Genomic DNA, 26,223 nt, shown 5'->3' on the forward strand with positions numbered 1-26,223 from the left:
ACCAAACTGCGAGAGGCAGTAGAAGACAGGAGTGTCTGGAGTGCTCTGGTCTATGGGGTCACGAATAGTTGAACATGACTAAATGACAACAAGGCCAGCCTTTTATTGAGCAACAACTATTCAGCACACCTAGCAAATAGAAACCTCTAGCAATGTGTAATAAGGGAAGCGGTGAGTGCGATAATAATGTGCATCTTTGTTTCCTTCAATGAAATATTTGAGTTTTCAGTTTTAAATACTCCTCTTCCTGCAGTGTTTGAAAGTAGTGCTAAAGTTTCTCCTCCATTGCCTCTCACTCGCTCACTTCCTGACATTTACAGTGGTACCTCTGGTTAAGAACTTAATTCGTTCCGGAGGTCCGTTCTTAACCTGAAAACGTATTTAATCTGAGGTACCACTTTAGCTAATGGGACCTCCCGCTGCTGCCGCTCCGCAGGCGCACGATTTCTGTTCTCATCCTGTGGTAAAGTTCTTAACCCGAGGTACAACTTCTGGGTTAGCGGAGTCTGTAACCTGAAGCGTTTTTAACCCAAGGTGTTTGTAACCCGAGGTACCACTGTATAGGAATCTCTTGGACCCATGCTTCAGTTGCAACTAAGGACTGGTTTACACTATGGCGAATCAAATGCTGAAGATTTCTAAACAGTGCCAATTCAAATTAAATTGAAAATGAAGTTGTTCTAAAACGCTTCTGGTATTGTGTTAGAGTTTTAGCAGTTAGGGAAGCTATCTTAAACACATAATGCCCGGAAAAGCTTAGCAATAAGGTACTGTCATAATATATACCAATGCTACAATCCTATACAATTCCACTTGGGAATAAGCCCATTAGACTTAGTGGTTCCCCCCACCTTTCAAGCAATGACTAGGTCAGTAAAATAATATACAGCTCACATTTTTTTGCTTTACTTTTAATGTTTGGAAAGTATTCCCCAAGTTTACCAGAAGATGTCAGCCAGTATTCAGTAATGTGCATTTATAGTTTTGAAATGAGAGGGGAACCCTTTGATTCTTTCTCATGGAGCCAGAGTGAGATCAAATTTAATGCTGCAACACAAACCTTATATGTGAAGCCCAGATATAATCATGTGATTGAAATTCCCTGCATATTTTCTCAGAAGCGAACCTGATCCTGTTCAGTGTGGCTTACTCATAAGCAAGAATGCAGCCTTGTGGGGCTAATGCATATGTCACTTGTGGGACTTTTTAAGGGGAAATTTAGGACTCCCCACATTACAACATACCTGTACATTTGTACATTTCCCTCACGTAGATCTGGAGAAAAGAACTAGATAAAATAGCTGCCAATTGCAAAGGTGATTCAGACATTTAAGCTGGCACATTCTATCTGAGAACCCCCTGCTATTCTATCGTATGCAACAAAAAATTTCTAGGAGATGTGACTGTGGTTTATTCTATTTGCAGTGCCTGGTGTTTTTATGGTTATTGTTGTTTTTCTTTTTGTTTCCTTTATGAATGATGCCATGGCCTTTGGCTAGTGCAATAAAGTTTATAATGATAACAGTGGTACCTTGGCTCTTGAACTTAATCCGTTCCGGGAGTCCGTTCGACTCCCGAAACCATTCAAAAACAAAGGCGCAGCTTCCAATTGGCCGCAGGAGCTTCCTGCATTCAAGCGGAAACCGCGTCGGACGTTTGGCTTCCAAAAAAAGCTCGCAAACTGGAATACTTACTTCCAGGTTTGCTGCATTCGGGAGGCAATTTGTTCGGTAACTAAGCCATTCGGGAACCAAGGTTTGACCGTACTCTGAAATGTGTCAGGCCTGAATGGAATCTTTCCTCAAGCAGCTAGCATCTTTTCCTGTTAGTGCTGTCTCCTTGGTTTTCTGGTTGCTTGTGACCATAGTTTCCATCATCCCTGTCTGTTGGCCCTGCCAGCTGGGACTGATGCTAGTAGTAAGCTGGCAACATCTGGAGGAGACCCCCATCTCCACGGTAAATCTTTGAACTTTAATTGCATTTGAAATTAACTGTAAGACCCCCTCTCTCAGGAAGAAGCGCAAACAGCCAAAGAGGGAGATTTGTAGCTTAGAAGCTGTTGCGATGCACCTAGTGAAGGCAGACATCCTGAGGAATTACAGGTTTATTGTACTTCTGGCTGCATTGGCTGCCAAAAGCCAGTTTGGATATACCAAATGTTGCATTTGGCTTCCATGACAACATAAACTTTAGGAGTCCAAACTGCTTGGCTGACATATTTACTGCGATGTTTTTCTTTACTTCTGTTCCCTGCCTTACAAGGTGTCTATGAGTCTTGATTACTGCCAGAGACAGGTTCAGATGACTGCAATATTATATTATATTATATTATATTATATTATATTATATTATATTATATTACAGTGGTGCCTCGCAAGACGAAATTAATTCGTTCTGCGAGTTTTTTCGTCTTGCGAATTTTTCGTCTTGCGAAGCACGGAACTGCACCTCTTCAAGCAATGCGCCCGGTTTTAAGAAAAAGGAAACAAATTCGCAAGACGTTTTCGTCTTGCGAAGCAAGCCCATAGGGAAATTCGTCTTGCGAAGCAACTCTAAAAACGAAAAACTCTTTCGTCTTGCGAGTTTTTCGTCTTACGAGGCATTCGTCTTGTGAGGTACCACTGTATATTATATTATATTATTATATTATGTACTATATTATATTATATTAACCATTGTTTCTCTTGCTCATCATGGCTGTATATGGCCTGAAATATTTTTGCATGAGACTGAAATTGGGAGATATAATTATAGTGTTCATACCACCTTATCATGGAGGGAGAACTCAACTTTGGTTGCATTTCAATGAGAAAGTGCCTAATACGTACTTCTCACCAAAGTGCAAGCTCCAAAGCAGCTATACTTCATAATTTGCACATCTTCAGGTTTTTCAGTGCAGTTTTCCAAGTAAACTGTGCCTAGTGTTGTATTGGTTAGTGAAAACAGCATACGAAAGTATTTGGGGAAATTGCTTCAGATGTTTTCTAAAAGTCAGACAGTTGTTTATTTCCTTGACATCTGATGGGAGGGCGTTCCACAGGATGGGTGCCACTACCGAGAAGGCCCTCTGTCTGGTTCCCTGTAACCAGGGAATACTTCTCACAGTGAGGGAACTGCCAAAAGGCCCTCGGAGCTGGACCTCAGTGGGTGGAGATGGAGCTGAACGATGGGGGTGGTGACGCTCCTTCAGGTATACTGGGCTGTTCATGGGGCAGTGCTGGATTAAACCCTGTGGAGGGACCTTGGCAGCCAAAATCTGGGCAGGGGGGCAGGCCTCGTGCGCACACTGGAATAACCTTGAACTAAGAAAGCTTGATTGTTTTCTTTCAAGATCAAATGAATCTTATTTTGATCCATTGTCACGGGACCCCTAAAAAGTGTGGGGTCCATAGGCCAGTGCCTACTCTGCCTATTTGGTAATCCAGCCCGGCCCCTTTGGCTGCAGGAGAGAGAAGAAACAGAAGTTGAGGGACGCCTCCTGACGTGCTGTTCCCCACAATGAAATGGAAGGCTCAACATTTGCCAGGCACTTTCAGATGCTCAGCAGCCTTGTGTGGTTACAACAACCCTGTAAAGTAGGCCAGTGCCATGCGCTCCCCAAATTGTAGCTGAATCCCTCACAGATTGGCATCCAGCCTCTGCTTAAAAGCCTCCAAGGAAGGAGAGTCCACCACCGTCCCAGATAGTCTTACCGTCAGAAAGTTCTTGCTAATGTTTACTCCGAATGTCCTCTCCTGCCCTCCCCTTGGGAGCAGCAGAAAACAAGCTTGCTCCCTCTTGCAGCCCTCAGATATTGGAAGATGGCTTTCCTCTCTCCTCTTCTCCAGGCTAAACATACCCAGCTGCCTCAACTGTTCCTCATCAGGCTTGGTTTCCAGACCCTTCATCATCCTGGTCGCCCTCCTCTGCTCACCTTCCAGCTGCTCAATATCCTTCTTCAACTAGCCTGCGCTGACTGGCAGCAGCTATCCAGGGTTTCGAATGGGGGGGGGGACATTCCCAGGACAGAAGGCCTGCATGAAAAGCAGATGGTCCAATGCTGCGCTATGGAGACCCCTAGCCTGCCTTGAAGGATGTGGGGGTGGTCTCCCTTTGGAAATGGGGCTGCAGCAAGAAGGACATGAAATGCTGACGTGAATCTGTGGATAGAAGATACAGCCCAGCTGCAGGCGGAACAGAAGGTGCCTCCAAGTTCTGACAGAGAAGCATCACCTCTCAGGAGGGGCCAGGTCCAGGTGAAGGGGTTGCCATGGTGACAAGGACCTGCCCTCCTTTGTGACATCTCTTGCTCTTCCCTTAAAAGCCTCTGACTTGCAGGCGGCCATTGTGGGTTAGTGAGGAGAGTCAGGAGAGAGAGGTAGTGGTGGTGGTGGTGGTTGTAGAAGAGGAGAGGTTTGCTTGCTATTTTTCTTTTTATTTTATTTATTACTTTTATTTGATTCATTTTATTTGATTTATTTTTATTTTATTTTTTATTTTACTTTTTTATTTTAACACTTTTATTTTACTTTTTACTTTTTACTTTTTACTTTTTACTTTTTACTTTTTATTTTTTATTTTTTATTTTTTATTTTTTATTTTTTATTTTTTATTTTTTATTTTTATTTGTTTTTTATTTTTTTATTTTTTGCATATTTGTGCGCATTTGCGTGTATTTGTGCGTATTTGCGTGCATTTGTGTGTTTTGCGCATATTTGTGCGTATTGGTGCGTATTTGCGCATATTTGTGCGCATTTGCACGTATTTGCGCGCATTGGTGCGTATTTGCGTATACTTGCGCACATTTGTGCACATTTGCGTGCATTTGCACGTATTTGCGCGCATTTGTGCGCATTTGCACATATTTGTGCATATTTGTGCGTATTTTTGAATATATTTATTTTGTTTACAGAAGAATAGTTAGGGGTAAGTGTAGGCTTAGGGTGGGGGTTAGGTTTAGGGTTAGGCCTGGGTTTGGGGGTGGGGGTGGGATCAGAGTTTGGGATCAGGCTTGGGTGGGAATTTTAGATAGGTAGTTAGCTTAGATAGAGGGGAGGGATTTTTCATCAAGAAGATGTGCCGGCTGTAAGTACCATTCCTTTGCTTTCTCTTGGTCTCCTGGGGGCGGGGTGTGAGTCCTGGGTCCCCTCCACAGCTTTAGCTCTCTGGTCCTCCAGGGACCAGAGTCTCCTCCCTCACCAGGAAGTGCAGGGCTGTCCTGTTAAAGGAAAAATCCGGGGCTCCCTTGGACAAAAACAAAGACACCAACCAATAATACAAAGATATTATCAAAACCGCACATATTACTACTGGACTGAAAAAATGGGAAAACAATGGGTAAAAAGCTTAAAATTCACCATGTGCTATCTGATAAAAAGGTAAACAAATACCATTCCACAAACAATGTTTGTTTGTGCTTCGATTAATTTCATAGACATCATGGAAAAACTGATTTAATAAATGAAAACAGATTATTTGTAACTTAAAAGGTGTCAAAGCCATAAAGAAATAGAGGAAAGTCAACTAATATAGCAGGGATTCAGACTTGTATCGCAGAACAGAAAGAAAGTGACTGTTTGGCTGAAAGGGAAGAAAGACGAAAAGAAATACAAATGCAATGACTTTTCTGAGAATCTTGGGTACAGAATATTTAAATTACTGTTTGTATCCCCCCCCAGATTTTTTTTTAGTTTTTTTTTTTGTGGGAGAAAAGAAGGGACAAACACTTTGTTAGAGGTTCCCATATCCTGTTAAAAAGGAAAATTATTTTCATGTGAGAAGTCTGTCAGGAAATGCTGTTCCTAAAATGCACACAAACAAAACCTGTTATAAAATTTAAATCTCAAGAGAGGAACTCACAGTGGGAGTGCTTTGATATTTACCTGTGAAAAGAATTTGGCATGTTAAGATTTGAAACTTGGCAACCTCTTGACTTTTGATGGTCCAGTACTTAACCCTTTTGTCTTACGTAGCCCCTGGAGCAAAGGAGACATTAAGGGTGATTTCCCTCAATGGTTCCAAGTTCACATAAGGAAATTTGGATAAGTTTCTCCCTGCAGCCCACGCTCTCCAAACCTTCTTTCCCCTCCTTTTTTTTAAAGCTGATCTAGCCTCTGTGCATGTGCAGAGTTCATATTTCAGCAAAAAAATTATACCATTGAAAGTGTTGCATCTTTTGGCTAAATTACAATAAAGGAAGGGAAGGGTAAGGAGTAGATTTAAAAAATAGATTTAGATTTAAAACAAAACAAGAAACTTAGCTAACAATAGAAGTTGGTCAAATTAAATTTCAGTTCTAAGGGATCATGTTTCCTGCAGCCCAAGCAAAGGGAGTGCTTTCTTTTCTTTTCTGCCGTTTATTTACAGGATGGTCAAGGCTCATTCTACTTGATTATGAATTTGTATGTGCTTAAACTTTGAATAGACTTTTAAGTCTGATTTTTGTAAATAATAGACAAAATGATAAACACTGTAATCACTCAAATGCTTGATATTACCAGTTCTGCTTCAAAACATCACGGCTTTCACCTCTCACCTTTTAAAAAACAAAGAGCAAAGCTGGACTGAATTTCAACTCATCACCACATCAGAATTTAGGAATTACCCTCCAATGCTTGCAGACACATGACCTTCCACACAGCCACAAATTGGGAGAGTTGAAAGGGACCTTGGAGTCATCTAGTCCAACCCTCCAAAATATAGGGTTCACAGCAAGATTTCACAGCAAGATTTGTACTACCAAAAAGACACACATTTAAGTATAGGTGCGCAACTGGGAAAGAAAACACAGCAAGCACACACATGTACTAAGGAAGAGGAAAATAAAAGTACCCAACTTTATACAGAACCCTTTTAGCAGATCTTGAAGCTAATTTGAGTGAGAGTTTACTTCCTTAGACTAAAGAGTACAAGTTCCTAGAGAAATAATCTTTAAAGGAAGAACAGTTTTCCTAAGATAAGATAGGAAGAGAATCAGGGAGAGAATATTTTATAACCATAGGGTTAATTCAATTGATATAACCACTCACAAATAATAAAACAGCCATAGATTTGATTTAAAAGGAATACAAAAGTGAACAATTTTTCTGAACTTGCATAGGAATAGTAAGCCTAATAAGGATTTTAAAATTACCACACATAGGAAATTGAGATGCAGGGTACCTTTAAGAAAGATTGCCCCCCCTCCCCGCAGTTTCCTTTTAAATGAAGCTTACTCGGGAGTAAATTTACCTGGCACAGAAGTAAGAAGGGGGGAAAAACTGAAAAAGACTGAAACAGGAAGGGGGGGGGGATTTTCCAAGAAAAGAGGCCAGGAAGTCTTATAGAGGCTGATATCAGGACTCAGATAGACAATCGCTGACTATGGGAGCTTCTACCTTTTAATAACAAATTTTCTTAGAAGAAACACAATTTTTTAATTTTTTTTTTTAGGCATATGCTTAATGAAATACAGACACTGCATTTTAGCTTGAGAGAGCAGTTGTGCTCAACTAGGCTTTTGCAGCAGAAACATTAGTTTCTTCACAGCACATTCCAAAATACTGGAACAAAAAAAACTGGAACACGGATGTAGACTCACAAACTCAAAAGTTGCAACAAAACATCATTTACCATCAACTTAAAATCATCCTCCTCACTTAAACTATAGAGGGAAGAGGTGGGGTAATTCTCCTTTCAGAACACAAGTAAGCACATATACAGGATTTTTTCTCTTTTTTTCTTTTTACCACTTGGAGGAAGACTCTCTTTGGAGCCTCTCTCAAATAACAAACATTTGCACACTTCATTCTCATTTTTGTCCTGTTTAAGATTGATAAGGCCCACCATGGCTTCCTTAGATTTAAAATTTTTGAAGCAAGCTTGCAATTTAAAAACTATGTGCACTTAAGAACAGTCTGTGGATGCCGAAGCCAATGTAAACACAAACCCTTTAAATATTTCTAAACCTTTGAGTACATCTCTTATTCATTTTTAGAGAAACTAAGATCTCTAATGCGTGGGCTCTCAGGCTGGGTTATTATTATATCTACTGCCTTCTGAACACCATTAAGTTTATGTTTCATGTTCTAGCTTTAGGTTATAGTTTAACAACACAAATTTGATGTGCTCAGTTCTCCTTAAGGGTTCACACCCTGATTTTGTTGAAGGATCCCTGAGGTGGCTGCTGTGCCCTGGGTTCCAGGTGGTGGGCCTAAGCCACCCACTAAAAGTTACAACGGTCTCGCAATTTGTACTTGGAAAGACCATTTTGTCCCTTTATTTTATTTTATTTGCCCAGTTGGAGATGACAAACTGGAGGGGCGTATCAGAATCCTCTCTGGGGCAAAAAGGCTTCACGGAAGCTTTGTTGCCAGGAGGAGTCCAGCTAGGGTGTTTAGAAGAGTGAGCTCCCATTTCCCTTTAATACCAAGGGGGGGTTGCTTGATAACAAGCTACACAAGGAGATACATAAACAGAGATACAAGAGAGGGACAAAGAGGGAGGAGAAGAGAAAAGAATATCCTGTTATTCAGTCTAACACTCAAGTGCCCCTCTCGGCCCTTTCTGGGCAAAACTCCGACGGATCGGACCGGAGAAGGCTAGTAGAAATCCAAAGGCAATCCCTGCCTACAACTAAAACCACAGGCAACTAGCCTGGAAGCCGCGGGTCTCTTAACCCAGAAAAACCACGGATCCGGAATTCACTCAGAGCTGCTCACAAAACTAATCCTAGTGCGGGGCCCCGTCTTCTTCCTGAACCTCCCGCTCTACCGTCCACGACAGCCTCCTGCCTGACCTTAGAACTATGTCCGAATTCCCTACTGGACGCTTGCACAGTGCAGTGCCAGATTGGGGTCCGAGAAGACAAAGGTTTGAAAGGAAGCAAATGACAGAGAGAGAGAGAGAGATTTTCCACGACCCTTCCGGCCATGCTCCGAGAGAAGGCATCAAGGAGAGAAAAAATAGATTTTCCACGATCCCTTTGGCCACACTCCGAAGAAGGGAATCAGGAGAGGGAGAGAGAAGGACTTCCAGGACGCTTCCGGCCACGCTCCGAGAGAAGATGTCAAGGAGAGAAAAAAAGAGATTTTCCATGATCCCTTTGGTCACGCTCCGAAGAAGGGAATCAGGAGAGAGAGAGAGAAGGACTTCCAAGACTCTTCCGGCCACGCTCCGAGAGAAGACGTCAAGGAGAGGAAGAAAGAAAAGTTCAGCTGCCGTGGAGACATTATTCTTCCACCCCCCTCCCAATATACTAACTTCAAACCATACTCACGTCCTTGAATGTCCCTCGTGGATCCCGGGATCCTTTTCTTTGGCCAGCTTGACCTTGCCTTTGCTCACCAGCTTTCTGGTGACGACTGATTACCACCCGCAAAGACGAGGCAGGGAGAGGAAAAAGGATCCCTGGGCTAAGGTTGCCCAGTGGCGCCCGATCCCCTCTATCTCCCCCCTCTCCTTCACAGGAGAACCAAGAGTCCCTGAGCATGGTCGCCAAACTGTTAACGGAAAAATCCGAGGGCTCCCTTGGACAAAAACAAAGACACCAACCAGGATAACTTGGAGCAAAACAGCAGCCTGTAGGCTTGGCCTTTATTGATCTGTTGCAACAGGGTGCTCCCCTCACCTGCGGGAGAGAGGAGGGACCCAGTAAAATGGTGTGCAAGGCCTTATAAAGACTTTTGGAATTGCCACCCTGTAGATCAAGACCACCCCCAGAAACATCATACATACATCACAGAAGGGGTGTAACCTAAGACCACCCCTCAGATACATCACACCTACATCACAGAAAGGAGGGGTTGAGGGAGGAGTTGTGGTGGTAACCTGAGTGTCCTGTCACCTGGCTGGTTCCCCCTTTCCCCCTCCCCATGAGTACTTTCCAGGTGACAGAGGGGGGTTTGCAGTTTCCTGCCCCCAGAGGGAAGAGCTGATCATTGTCCTTTGTTCCAGTCCGTGTTGAATCCACTCCCATATGCAGGTTCTTTGTGATCTTGATGGTCTTCTGTCTAGGACCATCAGGGATGGCATAGCAACTGGGCAGGGCTCCTGTGTATATGCTGGTATGCTCAAGGGATTATGGCTGCCCTGTATCAAACCTTCCCCATTTTGTAGTCCTTCCTTCATAGAGTAAAATAAAAGTGGAACAGTGCAAATTCGATGTATGGTTGATTTTCTATGGATTTATAAAAGAAGCATAGTGTATGTAGTATGTAGTATGTGAGTGTGAGTGTGTGAGTGTGAAGTTTATACAAACTGAATGATGGGGGGGGGGTTCCTGCGACAGTCCTAAGAAGACAAGGCAGAGCAGCCCTTTAACAGCTGGCAATGCATGTCTTTCCTTTGGGTTGGAGCTCTTGAACCCATAGCACTTGGGGCCTCCTTTCTCTCTCTGCCAGCCATTCGTGCTCTGGGCTGCCTCTTTCCAGCTCTGCCGATGCCCTTTCAGGTTGCAGAACTGCAGAGAGAGGGCAGGAATTGGGCCAGACGCCCCTCCTCTCTCACACACACCCAAATTGGGGCTGCCAGCTTCTGAGTCGCTCTCTCTGCTCGTCTCTTCTAGGTTCAGGCGCTTAAGGCGGCTGATCAGCTGCAAGAAGGTGGCCCCCTTGGAAGTCCTGGAGCAGCCCGTGGTGTCGGGTGAGCAAGTGGCCCTCCTTTTGGGGATGCAGGAGGGCAGGAATGGGCTAGGGGGGCATCTAGTAAAAAGATGCACAGAGCCAGACGGCTGGATCCAACCCGCCTATCTGCGACAGCATCTGGAAACCCAACCGCCCCCCCCAGCAACCACCCCATTTTGTGGGGTCTGTTGGAGGAATCAGGGGGGTGGGCTGTGGGGCAAGGCAGGGGGACAGTTGTCAGTGGGAGGGGCATCTTCCCTGGGGAGCCATGTTCTGGGGGCAGGAGGTCAGGATTGGCCCCCAAGGCTTGGGCTATCCTTCTCCTGTAGTAGGACTTGGAATCCAGGAGAAAACTCTTGGAAAAGCCTTGCAAGGGGCTCAGGGAGGAACTCACCTGTCCCCATGTCCTTCACTTTGCAGATGTGCTGGGAATCCACATCCCTTCCGTTGCGGTGAGTATTGGATAAAACGAGAGCAGGGAGGGGATCCCTCGGACCTGCCCCCCTCTTGCACTCCACTCTGCACTCTCAGATGTGGAAGAGCCCTCCCCCCACAAGGAACTGACAGCCTGACTTTTGCCTTTCAGCTGCTACACAAAGATCAGCTCCAGCTTCTGGGCATCATCCAGGACTGCCAGGCAGCTCGGCTCAGGGGGCTCCGAACCCTGAAGTACTCCAAGGAGGAGACTGCCAAAGCCATTCTGGTGAGTGATAGGTGGTGTGAGGGACCCCCATGGGGAGGGAGGGGCAGAGAGGGGCTGGCGTTTGGGGTTGGAGCCGTCCTCTGGAGACTCCTGGAAGGAGCTGACTTTCCTCCTCTGTTCTCTTCTAGAACATCCTCGGGCACTTGGAGTACTTCAGGGATCGCCCCCTGAGCCTGGCCCTGGCCTTCGAGGCCCTCTTGCAATTGAGGTGAGTGGGATCTTTGGGGAGGGCAGGGCTGCAGGGGGACAGAACTCCAGGGGGAGCTTTGGGTGGGCAAGTCAAGCAGGAGGGAGAAGGGTCAAGGGAGACTTGGAAGAGGCAGTGTCTAACCCCTTCCCTTTCTCTCTCCAGTTTAATGAGACCCCACTTCAGTCCCTCTATGGTGAGTGCAATCCTCCATAGAACAACAGAGGCAGTTCTGGGGAGCGCAGAGGAGGACAAAGAGGTATGTCCTCTGCTTTAACTTCTCTTTGCACAGCTCTTTCTTCTTTTTACACTCTTACAAAATTTAACCCAGCAGCACTCAACCTCTCTTCTCTCTTTTCCCACAGGAACTGAAGAGGGCATTCCAAAGCCTGCTGGGGGGTCTCCTCCTAGAAGCCCCCAATACTAGCACCCTTCTCCAGTTGCTTACCGTAAGTATCCTGACAGCATCAGGAGTGGTTTTAGGGTTGCCCCCTGTCCCTTACCCAACTGACTGTCCCATTTCTTTCATCCCACAGGACCTCCGATATTACGCCCTTTTGGGGAATGAAGACCAAAGGAAATTAGGGGCCAGCAGTATATCCCTGCTGCTGGCCCTTTCACGAAGATTCCCAAACCTCAGAGTAAGTATTTTGCCTTCCTGTATTCAGTACTTTGGTTGCTTCCATCCTTCCTGGGTGGGGGTGCTTCTCTTACACCCATCCAGGGTGGGGTTCATAGTGTCAACGGACTCATATTTGTCTTTCCTCTGCAGAACACAGTAATCCGGCCGGAGCTGGCGTGCTTCAGGAATCTTAAAGAAGGTAAGCCCCACACCTTGGGGACAGTGAACTCCCTGTCCCTTGTTTGCCCAAGACACACCTCCCAGGTCTTCTTGCTGGGAGTCCTGCAGGACCTGCTCCCTGCCTGGCGGTCCTTTCCTACCTGGCCTGGGAGGGCAGCACCCAGACTGACTCCAGCTACAAGAAGCCCGAGAGGACTGAACTGATTTTCTCTCTTTTTCATTCTTTTCCATCCAGATGACATCATCATTGAGGATCTGTGATTTTCCTCCTTGAAGGAATTGCCGCTCCATTTGGACGTCTCAACTGGCCAGAAGAAGAGGCACTCACTGAGAATCAGGAGGGGGACAGATGATTTAAGTAGCCATGAAATATGGACTGAGATTGGGCAGAACAAGAAAGAAAGAAAGAAAGAAAGAAAGAAAGAAAGAAAGAAAGAAAGAAAAGAGAAAATGGCTCTCTCTGGTGTCACTGGATCAAGCTGATCGATTTTCTTGCATTACTTAAGCTCAATAGTTTTTAATGGATTTTGAATAAACATGCAATAAATTGTTACTGTTTTGAATTCCATTGTGTTATTGTCTTCCATTGTTCTGGGCACTTTTCTGTTGTTAAGGGGGCTGGAACTGTAGCTCTTTGAATGGTAAACTGCAGTTCCAAAAATCCTCGGGGAGAAGCAATGCGCAGAACAGGCACCTTTGGTTGCGGAAACCTCAGGATCCAACCGGAGCTCCAGAACGGATCCCATCCGCAACCAGAAGTACCACTGTAGTTCCTGGATCAAGGGGATGTATTTGATACTTCATATATAGCTGAGTTGGAGGAGAAAGCCAGTGTGAGCCCAGATGTGGTGGACCAAGGACTCCCATTTAAATTTGCACGTCTCTGACTCATACATCACAGTTGAAATTTGCACTGAAAGTTTCATGAATTTTCATGTGGACTTCATTTTTTTAAAAAATTGCAAAAAATGCTGTGGAAATGCAGAAAATGGATAATTGGGGGCAGTGCTTTTTTCTGGGAGGTACGCAGGGGTACACATACCCCTAAATATTTTGTTGATCTAAGTTTGGCCTCATTGAGGGGCAGTATTTCAGTATGAGTAGGAAAATTAGAGTACCCCTAAATATTTTATTTATTTTTTAGAAAAAAAGCACTGATTGGGGGTGGGTAAATGGATAGAGAAAATGGAATTCACAGATTTGCCCATACCTAACTTTAAGTAGGCTGATCGCCGAAGAATTGATGCTTTTGAATTATGGTGCTGGAGGAGACTCTTGAGAGTCCCATGGACTGCAAGAAGATCAAACCTCTCCATTCTTAAGGAAATCAGCCCTGAGTGCTCACTGGAACGACAGATCGTGAAGCTGAGGCTCCAATACTTTTGGCCACCTCATGAGAAAAGAAGACTCCCTGGAAAAGACCCTGATGTTGGGAAAGATGGAGGGCACAAGGAGAAGGGGACAACAGAGGACGAGATGGTTGGACAGTGTTCTGAAGCTACTAACCTGAGTTTGACCAAACTGCAGGAGGCAGTGAAAGACAGAAGTGCCTGGCGTGCTCTGGTCCATGGGGTCACGAAGAGTCGGGCACGACTAAACGACTAAACAACAACAACTTTAAGTAAAATTTGGTTGATATATATAAAGAAATGGTGATCCTGAACACCAGATGCTAAGGGCAATGTGTCCTGCTTGCGCGCATCCCAGCAATTTCTAGCTAGACACTGTGGGATACTGGGCTAGATGCAGCATTGGTCCATACAGATGGACTCTTACGTTCCTACTAAATATTATCTAAACTTAAATAAATATGTTCCTGTTTTGAGTTTACCTGAAGTGCACCTTTTAATTTTATTTAAAGGTGAACATTGTTTGAATACGTAGTCATAAATGACTACTTTTATTAATCAAGCTAATCTTTTCACATGAATAAACTTTACATAAATAAGACACAAAATACCAAATTCTTGCTCCTCCCTCTTATCTCTCACCCGATCTCCCTTTATTAAGGAGAGAAATAAATTGGAGTGGATTGTCAAGATAATTAAGCACACACAGCATATCACGCAATTAAATTAAAACTCAAAACCACTTCTTCTTCTTCTTTGAGACCTTGAGGTGTGCCTGGCCACACCCAGCACACCTGGAATGCATGTCTATTCCTAACCCCTGCCCACCTGCTGATTCAGAGCAGTTGACTGAGGGCCTTGCACAACAGTTCCACACAGGCCAATGGTACTGAGAGGCCTGGCTTTGGGCTATGACCTCATGCTTTCACCTGAGTTCCCAGAAAAGATGTGAAGGGGGGGAGGATAGCACCCACAAACGATATATAGCATAAGGAAGCAAATTGCTGCAAATTGTGTCTGGCTTGGTGGGTGGTCAAGAGGAGACATGGCTCGTTGGAAACACTAGGATCTTACAAAGATCGAAAGATGAGCCAGGAGGATGTGTGGTTATGGGCAGGAGCTCCAAAGAGGGGAGGAGGCAGGAAGAGATACTGTTTGTAATACTGTAATACAAATACAGAAAATATTAGGCTTTAAAGACATCTATGTTACTAGTGCTATGTGTAAATTTATACTATTAAATATATTTTTAAACGAACAACAACTGTCTCTGCGGGTACTGGAAGCATTACTATTCCCCACCTGGTCTTGAGGAGATCTCAGTAGTAGTAATAATATTTATTTATTTATTTATTTATTTATTTATTTATTTATTTATTTATTTATACATACCTCGCCCATCTGGCTGGGTTTCCCCAGCCACCATAAAGGAGTAGGATTTCATTTACAGGTGGGGGCAGAGGGAGAGGCTGAGAGAGTGGCATTATGCTCATGCACATACTGTGTGGCTGCTAATTCTCAGCAAAGCTAGGCTGATGTAGAAGCTCTTTAGTGCCTTTAGTTTCTGGCTGACAAAGGAGTAAGGTTGTAGAGCTGTCATCCCCAAATTTGGCCCTCCAGCTGTTTTGGGACTACAACTTGCATCATCCCTAGCTAACAGGACCAGTGTTCAGGGATGATGAGAATTGTAGTCCCAAAACAGCTGGAGGGCCAAGTGTGGGGATGCCTGTTGTAGAGCATCGGGGCATCCAAAGACCTTGCTTTCGCCTTGGAGAACTAGCCTTGAAAGGCCTGGACTTATTTGGCGAGGACTGTTATTGGTCTCTCTTAAAACCTGAACGATTCTGAATAGGCTAAATCTCTAACCTCTTTAACACAGTCTTCAACCACTAACTCCGGGCCAATAGGAGCAAGATTGTGGTGCATTGAGGCATTCAAAGTCCTTGACCACGCCTCAAGGGGTTGGAGTTGGGCATCGGGGAGTTTGCGTATGTCTTTTAGCAGGTGTGCAACATAACAAGAGGCAGGATGGTTTAACAAACACCTTCCAGTTTCCTGGAAAACCATTTGAGCTTTTTTTTTGTGGGAACACATTCCCACCCCCTTTAATATTTTTTTTTTTTAAGAGGGAAAGAAGAGGTGAAGAGCCCCAGTTATCTGAGCATGGTAGTTTCCTATCAGTTTCCTAAAGCAGTGTGGTCTTACCCAGCAGGCCTGAGGCCTGGATGAAAAAAATTGGTGGCATACTGTTGTGTTGTGAGGCCTGAATTTTTCAGAAATATGATCATAGCTGCCAACTTTTCCCTTTTCTTGCGAGGAATCCTATTCAGAATAAGAGAATTTCCCTTTAAAAAACAGAAACGCTGACAGCTATGAATATGATATAACTGTAAATGATGGCAAAAATGTTGGATCTTGATACTCCTCCACTCAAAAAAACAACAACCTAATATTGAAAATAGAGTGCAGTTGAATTATTTTATTGCCTATAAAGAGCATGAGGTAAACCAAATTATGAAACTAAATTGCAAGAGTAAACGTGCATGATTTGCTGGAACTAGAGGATTTCTGTACCATAAAACCAAGTTGCTTTTTGTACTTCAAAAGTACGGTAGTTTTTAAATGCCTTGACTGTTGTTGGACTTTTGTTGAAACCAGGGTGATATTAAATGAACTAAATCTAATTTGGCTGAATTAAAAATGTATGAGCTTAATGAGTCCTATGAACTACTTTTGGGACACTGTGAACAATGTTATAAACCTTTTGAAGTGATTGAAATTTTCATTTTATTGCAATTATAAGGCACTGGAAGCTAACTTGAGAAAATATTTTAGATGTTTAGAGAAAAATTAGATTTATGACAGCTAAGTTGTTGAGTTAACAGTTATTAGATGACTAAAGTAAACTGAAACTTGAACTGGTTAAACAAGGATAACAATAAATATATATTGTTTTTGAGTATAATGAATTGCTAAGCCATATTGAACATATGTGAAAAGGCATCCACGGACATTTAAATATCTGCTAGAGTTTCTAAGAACCTTGCTAAACTGTTGTAGTATGGCTTTATTAGTAAAAGTGATTTATTGTTAGGAAATATTGTCTCACACTCAGAACTTCTCCAGCCAGTATTTTGAATTGTTCTTCTTCATGTCATTTAGGGACAATTTTATTAAGGTGGCTACCACACTGTCATCAACACTGGTAGTTGATCTTGTAACTCCTGGCGGGATTTTAACGATGCTCATATGTTATTTTGAAGGCATCTGTGCAAGATTAAAAAATGAGTTAGATTGCAAATGAAATAAACAATTGCTTCCTGTGTGCACATGAACCCAAGATGGCTGCTTCCTAAAATAACCACTATAAGGGTTTCTTTTAAATAAAACAAAACAAAAGTGATCCCCTGGGACAGTGACGTATACTCCAAAACCACAATGTGCTAGAATATTAAATCAAAGTGATTTTGAGACATGATTCAGCCACACTATTTGAAGTGTCCTGCTGATATGGCTGTCCATCTTTCCTGCTGGTAAGACCTCACCTTTCTTAACAATCCATTTCCCTTCTTAGACCACTGTAACCTTAACTTAGGCCTTCCCCCTCAGCAAATACTTTGCTGTGATAGTGATCGCCTATGTTTTACATAAAGTATGGAGCTTTTTTAAAAAAAAAACCTCAGTGTGGCCCACTATTTAAGGTTGCCAGATTTTTTTTTCAGTGAACCCAGGGACACTTTTCAACTTCCTGCTAAATAGATGGATTTTGTCAGGGGACTGATTTGTAAATCCGGGGACTGTCCCCGGGAAACAGGGGCATCTGGTAACCTTACACTATGTTAAGAGAAAACGTCATTTGGGATGAAAAGTTTGAAAACAGTTGTACCTCACAGAAATTATGCAGGTAACTGCAAGCTGCTTTCAGGACAAGTGGAGCTAAAGGGGGGGGACCCCTTCCCTTAAAAATAATATTAATAGCAAAATGCTTCTCTCATCCCGCCATCCAATTTTGCTGCCTACAAATAGGGGAATGAATTTTGGGACGCCATTTTGGGTCAGACCAGTTTAAGTGCAAATAACTCTCCCCTCTGTTATTTATACAGAGTGGTCATTCAGCTGTTTTCATCCCTGACCTGAGGGGAAATGGGCATCACCACCCTATCTCCTATCATCTTCCACAATAGATAACTTCACATGTTTTTAGAACCCTGATCTTCCGGGGCTTTCAAATCCCATCAGGATATTGCAGAAGTAAATAAAGTGCCCTGTTACAAACTATTTTCTCTGACTTGTGAAGAGTGACAAGTAATGTAACTGGAGGATGGGGTGGGCAGGATTGCTCTCCCCCAACTGATTTTCCGTAGGGGGTTAGAAAACCTGAGAAGAGCTTGATTATATCTTAAGAAGATCATTTCTGGTTATAGGCAAGGCAGGATGTGCTGTCTTCTATCATTCATAATAAAGACCTTTGTGCCTTTGTGATTTAATGTCTGCATGGGTTGATTAATGTTGCATTCATATTGGAAGGCACTGGGTACATCCCAAAGCTCTGTCTATGCAAGGACTTCCAATCACTTCCAATATATAGTGTTAGATCCATTTGTGAAGTAAGAACTCCTTTCTTCCAATAAAAAAAAATCTACTTCTGCTTCATTGACTACGCAAAAGCCTTTGACTGTGTTGACCACAGCAAACTATGGCAAGTTCTTAAAGAAATGGGAGTGCCTGATCACCTCATCTGTCTCCTGAGAAATCTCTATGTGGGACAAGAAGCTACAGTTAGAACTGGATACGGAACAACTAATTGGTTCAAAATTGGGAAAAGACAAGGCTGTATATTGTATCCCTGCTTATTGAACTTATATGCAGATTCATCATGCGAAAGGATGGACTGGATGAATCCCAAGCCAGAATTAAGATAGCCACAAGAAATATCAACAACCTCAGATACGCAGATGACACAACCCTGATGGCAGCAAGTGAGGAGGAATTAAAGAACCTTTTAATGAGGGTGAAATAGGAGAGCACAAAATATGCTTTGAAGCTCAACATCAAAAGAACTAAGATCGTGGACACTGGTCCCATCACCTCCTGGCAAATAGAAGGGGAAGAAATGGAGGCAATAAGAGATTTTACTTTCTTGGGTTCCATGATCACTGCCGATGGTGACAGCAGTCACGAAATTAAAAGACACCTGCTTCTTGGGAGAAAAGCAATGACAAACCTAGACAGCATCTTAAAAAGCAGAGACATCACCTTGCCAACAAGGGACAGTATAGTTAAAGCTATGGTTTTCCCAGTAGTGATATATGGAAGTGAGAGCTGGACCATAAAGAAGGCTGATCACTGAAGAATTGATGCTTTTGAATTATGGTGCTGGAGGAGACTCTTGAGAGTCCCATGGACTGCAAGAAGATCAAACCTATCCATTCTGAAGGAAATCAGCCCTGAGTGCTCACTGGAAGGACAGATCCTGAAGCTGAGGCTCCAATACTTTGGCCACCTCATGAGAAGAGAAGACTCCCTGGAAAAGACCCTGATGTTGGGAAATATTGAGGGCACAAGGAGAAGGGGACGACAGAGGACGAGATGGTTGGACAGTGTTCTCGAAGCTACTAACATGAGTTTGACCAAACTGCGGGAGGCAGTGGAAGACAGGAGTGCCTGGCGTGCTCTGGTCCAGGGGACCACAAAGAGTCGGACACGACTATACGACTAAACAACAACATCTCTTTTCTTGCTGAATTCAAGTCCATGAGATTGGTGCTTAGCCATCCCTGTTGCCATTTTCATGCACTTTTCCTGCTCGAACGCTAGTCTGCTGCTGAGGATAGTGGGGTGATAGATTGGAAGTGAAATTAAGCAGCCTGCTAATATTGCTGACTGACAAGGGTGATGACTAATCTTGTTTCAAGCTGCCATGGCCTCTTTGGCTACTTGCATCAACTCTTGCAAGTCTTTTCACACACCTGTCTTAACGTGTAAGGGTCAAGCTGCGCGCTATGTACATGCAGCTCTGTCTGAGGTTTTAATGTGAAGTGTGTGGGGTCCTTGACTGCAATGGTTAAATCATTTCATTTCCTGTCACAGCTTTGAGCAACCTCTCCCCTTGCCCTATTCTCCACACAACAATTAGTTTGTGAAGAAACTAAAACCACTACTGACTGAGAAATGGACACAATTCTGTCTTCATGCTCAGCTGATGTGCACATTCTTGAGGTGTGCATATTTGGTTACACACGTTAGCCATCAGTTACATGAACATAAACAACTCACTGAACTGCTCTAAAGAGATTTCAAAATCTCTCCCATCCTATATTCCTTTCAGACATACCACATCTGACCAAGATGGTTGTTTGGTTGATATTTGTTTATCTATGGCAGGCATTTCTGGATGAAACAGAAATACTGGTGGTTGTTCCATGTGTAATGATTGTACACATGAATAACCTGCTCAGCAGGATGAAACAGAAATATTGGTGGTTGTTTCATATATAATGATTGTACACATGAATAACCTGCTCAGCATTGCTTCTGAACAGCAGGGCAGGAAAACGAATAGGCCATTGTCTTGAAACTACTAGCTGAAATGCTTATCCATCCCGTCTCTTTGCAGATGATAACTGGTAGCCATTAATTAAACCATGGATTCCCACCATGAAAAGAATTGAATTTCAGAATTCCTAGTTGCCATGAACAATTGCCTTTTGTTTCCTGACACAGTTAGCCTCTGGATTTCTTTGCAATCATTTCCCCCCCTCCCCCCCCCCAATTCACTCAGTTTAAATTGCAGTAACTATTGCTTATTCTTTAAAAATAGAAAGATCTCTCTAGAAGCCTTTGATGAGGTGACATTAATAATGCATGTCAAGGGTTTTTTTAAAACACACACACACTGCAGTGCAAAAGCATGTTGAAGTTAATTGAATGCAAAACACACACACAATAAGATATGAAATATCACTAGAGGAAAGAGGATTCCATGCCAGGGTTATGCTAAGGGAAGGGGAAATATAGGAGAATGAGTGAGCCAATTCTTGCAAAAACAAAATATTGAAGAAAAATTAAGCACAGTATGAAACTGCCTTTGGCTTTTTTTTTTTTTATAAAAAAAGGCCTATCCACAGTTGTTGCATTATAGAAAAACATTCCCCATTTCCATAAAGTAAGTCTCCTTTTGCACTAGGCATGGAGGCACCAGTTGTTTTCTGCTTAATGTTACGTCTGAAAAAATGCATTTAAATATGTAATTAAATATACAGAGTAGAACCCACTGAGTGCAATGTTGAAATCAACAGAACCTGTGTTAGCCATCCCTCTGACTGTGGCTTAATTAGAGACCCCATCCATAAGGCCTTGGGTGGGTTTGGAGGGCGGCAGCTGCATTGAGTCTTGTGAGATGCAAGTTCTGCTCCTTGCAAGAATCCCACAAACCAAAATATCAGCGAGGCCTTGGTTGATAAGGGGCACCCAGGAAAAAAAATATATTTCTGAAACCCTGGAGAGCTGCTGTCAGTCACAGCAGGCAAGGCAGAACTCATTGGGCTGACATATAAAGCACCTTATGTCACGTTTCTCCAGCATGTAGATGGAATCTGCTTCCCCTGAAATCTCCTGCCTTCAGAGAGCAAAGTCTGATCCCTCTCAAAACACGAGCGAGAGGGCAGCAAATTGAGGCCAGCTTTCACATGTGGCCTTCTGCATCCTTACAGACAGAAAGGGATTTCCAGTCAAACCTCGGATCCCTAATGCCTCCGTTTTGGAATGTTTCGGCTCCCAAATGCCGAAAACCCAGAAGTAAATGCTCCGGTTTTTGAAAGTTTTTTGGAAGCTGAATCTCTGACGTCTTGAGTGCAGGAAGGTCCTGCAACCAATTGGAAGCCACGCCTCAATTGTCAAACATTTCGGAAGCCAAACGGGCTTCTCGAACAGATTACATTCAACAACCAAATTTTGACTGTATCTACATTAATTGGGCCCTCCCTCAAAGAGACCTGGCAACCAAACCCTGTGTTGTGGGTGGGTATGATTGGATAGCCACAACACCCAATTGGTAGGTCCCTTGAAGCACGGTTTAATCAGGCCAATGGGACGCAGGATAACAGATCAAGGGACCTATATATACCTATGCACGTAACCCAGAGCTTCCTCTTTCGGCACGTGCATCGGACCACCTGCCCACCTCTCCCTACCTTTAGGGCTGAACTCTTGACTTTGCTATGCCGTCATGTGTCGTCTGTCACTGGGACAGGGGCACAGCAGGAATTTTCCCCACTTGAGTGATTGGCTGGTGTCATTTGGGTTTCGCCTGCTGCATAACAAATCATCACAACTTGTAAGGTTGCGGATAGGCTCTGGTTCAGGGGATAGGGATGGGGGAACGCTCTCGCCATCCCCATGTGAAGGGTATTCCGTTAAAGGAATCCAGGGACTCGATGGTTTGGTCAACCCTGTGAGGGGGTTGTGACCCTGCCTGAATCCAGGGGGACATCTGGGTGATGGACATAGTCTGTTCCCAGCTTTCCGCCTGTCTGGGTGTTCACCCTTGGCTGTACCGATGCTGGAACCCTGGGTCAGTGCTACCTGAAACAGTGCAGGGAGCTAGTCGAACCAGAGCCTATGCAACCAGTCACTTTCTGTAATCAATAAAGTTGTGGCCTCAATTCTGCCAAAAACCAAACCAAAATTTGAGTCCTGTCTGAGTTTATTTAAGGGGGAGGTTTAAAGGTCTGAACACGCAAAAAGGATCACCTCCTGCAAGGAGCATTTCAGATTCCTCCAGCAGGTAGGAATGTTGTCTCAATTTTTTTAAATACCTCTTTAAAAGCCCTAATATATATCTTAGGGTAGGAGGAAGAACTGAAAGCTTTCCACAAGCATCACAATGTTTCTTTTGGAAGGAAAATCTTCGGTTACATGTTTTAAACAAGAATGGAGACACTTCTGAGTCTAGAGCGTCATCACAAGCAAATGGATACCGAATGGGTAACAGATCTTTAGTAAATGTTTTCCATTGACATTTATAGTCTGTAGGTTAAGTGGGTACAATCTATATTATAGCATGCTTGAGAGAACGCTTCTGGCACTGTAGGCATCAGGATTACCTTTGAAAGCTGCTTGAAAATGAACCTAAAAGCACGTTTTGCAAGTCTACCACACACTAATGTTTAATGCATTTGTTGTAGTTCTGGCTTTTGAGTCTTCTGGGTTAGTTTAATAGGTTAATCAAACCTCTCGGCCTGCTTTGCATTTTATTTTATTTTTAAAAAGCATCCATTTCCTCAAGGAAAATCAGCAAATATTTATTCTGCTTCGATAATTGTGGAAATTCATGTATAATTAGTTATATATTTAAAACAATCTTAGGAGGCCTGCGTGCTGAATGCTTTTAGCCCAGTGCTTTGCTTCTTCTGGATAATACAGAAAAGGTCTGCAGGGTTCAGCTGATTCAATTTATTTAAGTACCTTTCATGTAGCTCCTTGAGAATGCTTTTCATATACAGTAAATTAAAAACCATCAGGCAGCTGTGATCTGTTGCAATGTCATAGAATATTCACAAACAGTCTGAGTGATCAGGGAGTATGAATGTGTGCCAAAATTATAGATGTAGGAGAAAGTGGGGTCTGAACTTTTGGGTGCCAACAATGGCCTTGTTTTGTTGCATTATTCCCAATGCTCTCTTCTTTGAAGCTAGCTCTTCATCAACCCAAGTTTAATTGGTGTGTTGTTGTTTGTTTGTTTGTTTGTTTGTTTGTTTGTTTTGTCACTACAACTTCCTCAAAATGAATTAGTGTGGATGCTGAAGAATTTCAATGAAATTGCTGCTGTTTTCACCAAAGGTCTGGTGCAAAAGTCAATTCATCAAATATGATTAGTATCTGCTCATGACATTGCTGGGTTTGTTCCTTTTTTGAAGCCCCCATGCAATACTTAATTAATGACTGTTTAACATTGATATTTCCTTCACGTTGAAATTAATCGTGTGGAAATAATGACATCATTGATTGTGTCAAAGTTACCATTCAGATAAATTATGTAAATAATTACATAAATTGTGTTGAATAGCAGACAGCGAGATGAATAACCTAGTATTTGGCAGAAACCAAACTGCAGCAGAATGGAAACAGCTCAATATTTAGCTTACCCATACAGTCAACAACATAGCAACATAAATGCCAACTGAGTCCTATTCCACAATGAAACTATTTCGGTGATTTTTGCCCTCTACTTAATAATTACTGGGATGTTGTGGGAAACAGGGCAGGGTAAGCAGAGATTTAAACCTATTCCAAACCCTTTTCAGTTCTGTCATATGACCTAGCAACGCAGCAGAACTTAACTGGCAAGAAGAATGCTGTATGTCACAGTCTTTCGGAGTGGCGTTTGGAATAGGAGTAACTTATGCCAACTTTTAATAGTTGCTTAGTAAGTTATGGGGTTCTTTCCCTTCCAGTAGGTTATTCAACTGTGGGGGAGCCATTCGTCATGCAACCACATCCACCTTCTCTCTTTGTGGGGAAAAAAAAAAGAACAGGTTATCCTTGCTTTCTTCCTTGCACTAATTATTTTGCCCTACAAAATCCCAGGTTTAATGATCTGTAGAAATCTGATGGGAAACATAATTGCTAACCACTCTTAAGTATTTCTCATGCTCTCAAGCAAGAAGTACAAGAAAAGGCATGGCCATCCCTCTGCTTATTCCTTGAGGTGCAGTATTCAAGAAGTCATAAACCAGGCAATTATATTGAAATTAGTATAAGAGGTGATGAAGAAGTGGATATGGAATTCTTATGAAGAATGTTCCTCGTAAGGTTACCAAGATTTTTAGTCATGTCTGATGCGGGGGGGGGACCTTTGTGGGGGACCTTTTCCAGCATTTCTTCCTGGGACACATTCTGGGGACCACGTGCAGTTGCTGTGTGGGGTCAGAGGCAAAAGTGGGATGGAAGAATGAAAGCACCTTTCTACAATGGGCTGGTTTCTACACCCTCCGTCCACACCCCTTGATCCTCTATTCAAGCAAGCAAAAGGCTTAAGGATTTATTTCAGACACTTAAAGAAGGCGCAGAGCATGTGGTCTGGGAAAAGTAGGGTGGCTCAGGGTGGCCATCTTGGTGGGGCCAAGGATCCCCCCCAAAAAATTCAAGGAGGGTGGTGGCCCCCCTCAATATTCCACAGTCTATGGTTGGGCCTTCCTGTGGCTTGTAGTGGGCCCTGCTGGACCTACCTGCAGAAGTGGCTGGCCCCGCCAGACCTTCCCACAGCTAAAGGAAGGCTGCACCAGCCTGTGGGGTGTTGGAAGATACTGTGGGGACTAGATGCCTTGCACAAGATTGCATTGTCCTGTGCCATGTCTCCCAACACTGCAGGGACTGACATGGCCTGGTGGAAGGCTGCACCAGCCTGCATGATGTCAGGAGATGTGCATGACGTTACACGTCACATATGTGGGCCAGACACCTTCAATCTCAGGGGCAACCTGTGGGTTGGTTTGTTGTGGGAAGAATCCCGAGGCAATATACTGGCCAGGATGGAAAAAAACTCACTCAAGGCACTTTTGCTAGTTCGGTGAGATTTCCCTCTCCCAACTCATTGAATAGCCAACTCCTGTGCTGTATGTGTTTCTTTTGAACTCCTTTGTTTCAATAACAGCTTGCCACATGTCACGAGGGCCTGACAAAGCAACAGAGTATGTTTAAATATTGGATAGCCTTGGTAATTATTCTAGGTGAACCTCAACCTCAGATCTTATCACTGGGCCCCTCTGCCATTCTTATTTGCTTGGACCAGAGCATACAATGCATTTGTCCTTCAGCGGTGTTGGTTTCTCTGTGAGCAGCCGACATCCTATCCTGCAGTGAGATGGATCCTTTGTTATCAAACATGCGGGATAAGAAAACAAGCCTCCTGTTTAGCTTTGCTCAGCTTTCTTTGAAGGCAACACCATCAGACACGATTAAAGGACCTAGCGGCTAAGCCGCCATATGGAGTTCTGTGACAAACGTCAGCAAGGCTTTCTGCATTTTGGCCACCTTACAATTGTATCATAGATAAAGGCTGAGTGAAGGGCCATTACATTTGCAAAGAACAAAGCACTGATGAAGCAGAGGTGTCTTGCAATGTCCATATGGTGCAAAGGGCAAGACAAAACAGCAAATATAAGCCAAGTATATACAACTTCATATTGTCCCCTTGCACCAATTTTATTGAGAAATTAATGGCTCATCAATATCATTGATATTTCTGGTAGGTGGGTGGGAACTAACAGTGCTAAGAAGTATTTTTCTTTCCACGTATCTTAAGAAGTACATTACAAGCATGAGCAACTACAGTAAATGCTTTGGGCTTCAAAAAAAAAGAGTAATGTTTCAGTGTTGCAATTATCCTGTTTTGAAAACCGACTGAGCACGAAGTTACAGTCACTGTCAAAACAGATAATTATAAATACGAGACGGGGAGCCAGGAAATCTGGTTCGTATTGCCACTTCTTCTACAGTTTGGTCACATGAGAAGAAAATTGTCATCCCATCTTGGATCGTGCTTGGACATAGAGATAGAGACTCCAAGTTAAGTCATTGAGAACGAAAGGGATAAAACCCGA

General features: G+C 43.3%; 1 protein-coding gene across 2 annotated transcripts in view; it reads left to right on the forward strand.

Moving 5' to 3' along the window:
* The first annotated feature begins 4,978 nt into the window (after window positions 1-4,978).
* Window positions 4,979-26,223, forward strand: part of LOC128411931 (uncharacterized) — a 120,849-nt gene continuing 99,604 nt past the window's right edge. For both annotated transcript variants that reach the window (XM_053384553.1, XM_053384554.1), the window contains exons 1-8: window positions 4,979-5,064; window positions 10,523-10,599; window positions 11,001-11,032; window positions 11,167-11,283; window positions 11,412-11,491; window positions 11,636-11,729; window positions 11,836-11,919; window positions 12,007-12,111. In XM_053384553.1, coding sequence (XP_053240528.1) covers window positions 5,054-5,064; window positions 10,523-10,599; window positions 11,001-11,032; window positions 11,167-11,283; window positions 11,412-11,491; window positions 11,636-11,729; window positions 11,836-11,919; window positions 12,007-12,111 — 600 coding nt within the window. In that variant the 5' untranslated portion in view covers window positions 4,979-5,053. The remainder of the gene's footprint in view (window positions 5,065-10,522; window positions 10,600-11,000; window positions 11,033-11,166; window positions 11,284-11,411; window positions 11,492-11,635; window positions 11,730-11,835; window positions 11,920-12,006; window positions 12,112-26,223) is intronic.

Source organism: Podarcis raffonei, chromosome 4 (genome assembly GCF_027172205.1).
Source record: "Podarcis raffonei isolate rPodRaf1 chromosome 4, rPodRaf1.pri, whole genome shotgun sequence".
Lineage (NCBI taxonomy): Eukaryota > Metazoa > Chordata > Lepidosauria > Squamata > Lacertidae > Podarcis > Podarcis raffonei.